At 36.4% G+C, this 3,740-nt stretch overlaps 1 protein-coding gene across 1 annotated transcript; it reads right to left on the minus strand.

The window, feature by feature from the left end:
* Positions 1-25: 25 nt before the first annotated feature.
* On the minus strand, positions 26-1,383 carry LOC106298758 (chaperone protein DnaJ). Its single transcript, XM_013734903.1, has 5 exons — positions 1,117-1,383; positions 925-1,012; positions 762-826; positions 596-652; positions 26-502 (listed from the first exon to the last, which is right to left on the minus strand). The coding sequence occupies exons 1-5, from the start codon at positions 1,216-1,218 to the stop codon at positions 308-310; spliced, it is 507 nt and encodes a 168-aa protein (XP_013590357.1). The 5' UTR covers positions 1,219-1,383; the 3' UTR covers positions 26-307.
* Positions 1,384-3,740: the final 2,357 nt, after the last annotated feature.

Genomic DNA, 3,740 nt, shown 5'->3' on the forward strand with positions numbered 1-3,740 from the left:
AAGTTGGCAAGAGACAATTGGGCTAAGATATACCGTTTTTAACTTCTCTGCTCGGTACAAAAACACTAGAAAAACGCAATTACAGACCGATTTCTAAAGAAAACATTATTCACAACCCTGACAACATTTCGAGTGTCAGCTGTCAACAACAGTAAAACGTGAAAACTCCCAGAGCAATTTCTTGCCCCACAAGTAAAAAAAAAACTGTAGACTGTCACTCAAGCATGAGATTCTAAGGCCAAGGACCGTGGTTCTTAGCTTATGAATCCGTAAGATCAAAATTTAAAATCAGACTAAGAGTGTTGATCTAGTTACAGTAGCTGCTCTGAGGACAGAACTCGAAGCTTGAAACCGGTAGAGACATATGAGAGGACCAGTCTGCCGGTTGGTTCAGGTCGAATTTCATTTCCGTTGGATGGTGTTGGAATAACGGTTCTGTTTGGAACTCATAGACCATATCATCGATCATTGTCTGCAACTCCTCCAAGCTGTATTGCTTTTCCTGCACGCAACCATTATCACACCGTTAACGTGTGTATGAAAGAAAAGAAAGGATTAAGAGTAAAAAGTTAAGCTACAAGAAAAAGAGCTCTACCTCTCTTCTCGTCTGAGCCATAAGTGAAACCATCTCTTCAACAAAATCATAGTATCCCTACATTAGTAAGAGAGACAAATCAGCTACTTGTAATCAACAAAACATTCTATAATACCTTCAAAACATTCTATAATATCCTTAAATCGCAATTAACATTATTTAATACCTCATCTTCTTGAGTATCATAGAGTCCCACATCGTACATACTTCGTTTCTTCTGATCCGACAACACTAAACAAAATCAAGTTGTTACCACACACAACAACGTCAGTCTCATAGATACAACAACAGAACAACCTCAAATCAAAAAAGTTTGAGCAGATCAGTACCTGAATAAGCTTCTTGAATCTGCTGAAACCTTCGTTTTGCTTCTCCAGACCTAAATGAATCTTTCGTCCATCGATCAGGGTGCCATTTCTTCACAGAAAAAAAAAAAAAAAAAAACAAAAATGTAAGAACTGTTATCATGCTTTCATCTATACAGAGAGATTTCAAGCACACAAGAAGAAACGATGACGCACCATAGCCAGTTTGCGATAAGCTCGCCTTATCTCCTCCGCCGAGGAATTAACGGAGACGCCAAGAATCTCATAATAAGACGTTGCCTTAAAACCACCTTCCATTTTGTTACAACTTATATATATGTGATATAATTAATCTTTAACACATTACATAGAACGGGAAAGATTATGAAGTTCTCGAGGCCTTATATAAAGTAAGGAGGTGACATCAATGGCGGTTATGTAGAAGAAGAATCCTACAACAGAATTTCTAGAACTTTTTGGGTGTCCAGAAAATATCTCGTCTCAAGAACGTTCCGGAACATGGTATCAACATTTTGTGGCTTTAGATATTTTTGGAATGGACGGCTACGATTGAATGGACGGTCATGTCATATCCAAAAATGACACGCGGGTTTAAATGCGGTATTGTGAGATATCTATGGGTTTCACTTTACTTGTCCGAAGCGGACAAGTCATGCTTCGGCGCACGCAAAGCTGCGGTGAACAGCACTAATATTTGTCTTTTCCTTACTAATTTATACAAAACGTTTTTAGAATTTTTTTTTTTTTTTACATCAGTAAATTTTATTAATGGAACTAGGTCCAACACACAGAACAAAATAAAAAGGCAAAAAAAAACCTAACAAAAGCCCAACAGACGGACCCAAAATATTAACAACTTGCGGCCTTTGGCCCACAAGAAATAAACCGTCGAAAAAGCAAGCCAGAACACGTCATCTTCCACTGTACGATCGTCTTGCGATCAATGAACACAGGTCAAGATGAGGAGCCGCTTCCTTCCACCGAAACCAGAAAAAAGACGCGACGGAGCTCCGCTGACGGCGAGGAAGAAACCAATATTTACAATGGCTCGAACCGAAGAGTCAATACTGGTGGATCTACGAATCGGAGAAAGAACGTCGACGCCTACCATCGATCCTACCCCTTCAACTATCTTGCATGTATAGATCCGACATCTTTGTAGATAACGGTAAACTTGAAGATGCAAAGCCCAAATCGATTGAGATGGAGAATTGTCGGAGAATCAGAACAAGAGGCAGTCAGACAAGGAAAAACAGATCCGGAGATCGAGCGGTGCCGGCGAAAGCGATTTAGAAAAGTTTTGTGTTTCAAAAGATATTTACTCGTTTATAAAACAAATATCACCGTTACAATTTTCTTTTTGTTGGAGGGCAGGTTTCGAAATTTGATAATATCTCAAACTTAATCATATATGATCTCTGTCCTATATTACTCATTTTCATTTTCTAGTCATCGTTACTTTTATTATATTATAAAACTACCCATTTATAAAACGGATGAATGATATAATTAGGGCATAAAAATCAGCATAACCGTCATAACCAACATCACATTAGAGAAGTGATGGTCACTTATTTAACCAATTGGAGAACATCTCACCAGCAGAGACGGTGTCTACCGACCGCTCTCAAACCTTTTTTGTGTATATGGACACCGCTTTAACGAATAACAGTTTTAGGAATCCAATGAAGTTTCTCTGCGGGTTCCACCCTTTTAACGCATCTTTTTTTTTGTCAACCCCTTTTAACATATCTTTTTTTTTTGTCAACCCACCTTTTAACATATCTATTCCTCCGTTTTGTTGTTATGATATTTTCTAATTTTATTCCCGTTGAGTTTACCTCCTATGGTAAGCGTCAAAGCCCATGTTTTAACTTAATATAAGCAATAGTTGTCGAGGAAAAAAAATGAACTTACTATTTATTTTATGTGTAGTACTTATAGTTGGGCCAGTGGGCTTTGCCGACGGAGCCTACCTAACTTCATCAAAGAAGAAGCATTTGAGAAAAGGTATTGTTAGTTGAAAGTTGACACCGACGGCAAACACACATTGGTAGCTGCATTGTTTTTTCTTTTACTTCTCTATTTCTTTATATAATCGAATAATCGATCACCTATTACACCAAACATCATTCACTACTTATTCTAAATTTAATGAATATAATGACTTTATTCAGGCATGCATTAGAATCATGCAACAAAATGTCGTGTACCATATTACCATCAGCGACTACGGAGTATTTTCAGAAAATAGTCTCTTTTTATAACAATACATTCTGTGTTTTTTTAGTGGAGGATAGAAACATTTAGCATTGAAGGTAGGACTTGGTTTGGCTATGGAACTCCATCAATTTTATTGGCAGTGATTCAAATATTATACACCTAGCTCCCACGACTTATTCTTGGGTTTTTACCCTCTAGGGTGACCTAGGTACAACAACCGATAAGATTTCATTATTTCAAATTCGATATTTTTTAGAACAGGAAACAAAATATTGTTAAGTTATATTATGTTTTTAAAATAAAAAAAAAAGTAAAAAGAAATATAAAAAAATAGTAGTTACAGAAAAAAAATTAAAAAAATATTTTTAACGTCGTCAGCAAAACCTTAAATCCTAATCCCTAAACCCTTGGGTAAATCCTAAACCCTTGGATAAATCCTAAAATCTAAATAAAAAACATTAAACACTAAAACACTAAACTCTAAACCCTAAATCCTAAACATTAAACCCTAAACCCTTGAGTGTTTTAGTGTTTTGTTTTTTGATTTAGAGTTTAGGATTTATCCAAGGGTTTAAGGTTTACCCAAGGGTTTAGAG

This window comes from Brassica oleracea, chromosome C6, assembly GCF_000695525.1.
Source record: "Brassica oleracea var. oleracea cultivar TO1000 chromosome C6, BOL, whole genome shotgun sequence".
In the NCBI taxonomy this organism is placed as follows: Eukaryota; Viridiplantae; Streptophyta; class Magnoliopsida; order Brassicales; family Brassicaceae; genus Brassica; species Brassica oleracea.

Coding starts and splice junctions, on each gene's coding strand:
- LOC106298758 (XM_013734903.1), bottom strand. CDS start 1,218: ATGGAAGGTGGTTTTAAGGCAACGTCTTATTATGAGATTCTTGGCGTC. Junction 1,013..1,116: donor CTTATCGCAAACTGGCTATG/GTGCGTCATCGT, acceptor TTTTCTGTGAAG/AAATGGCACCCTGATCGATG. Junction 827..924: donor GATTCAAGAAGCTTATTCAG/GTACTGATCTGC, acceptor GATTTTGTTTAG/TGTTGTCGGATCAGAAGAAA.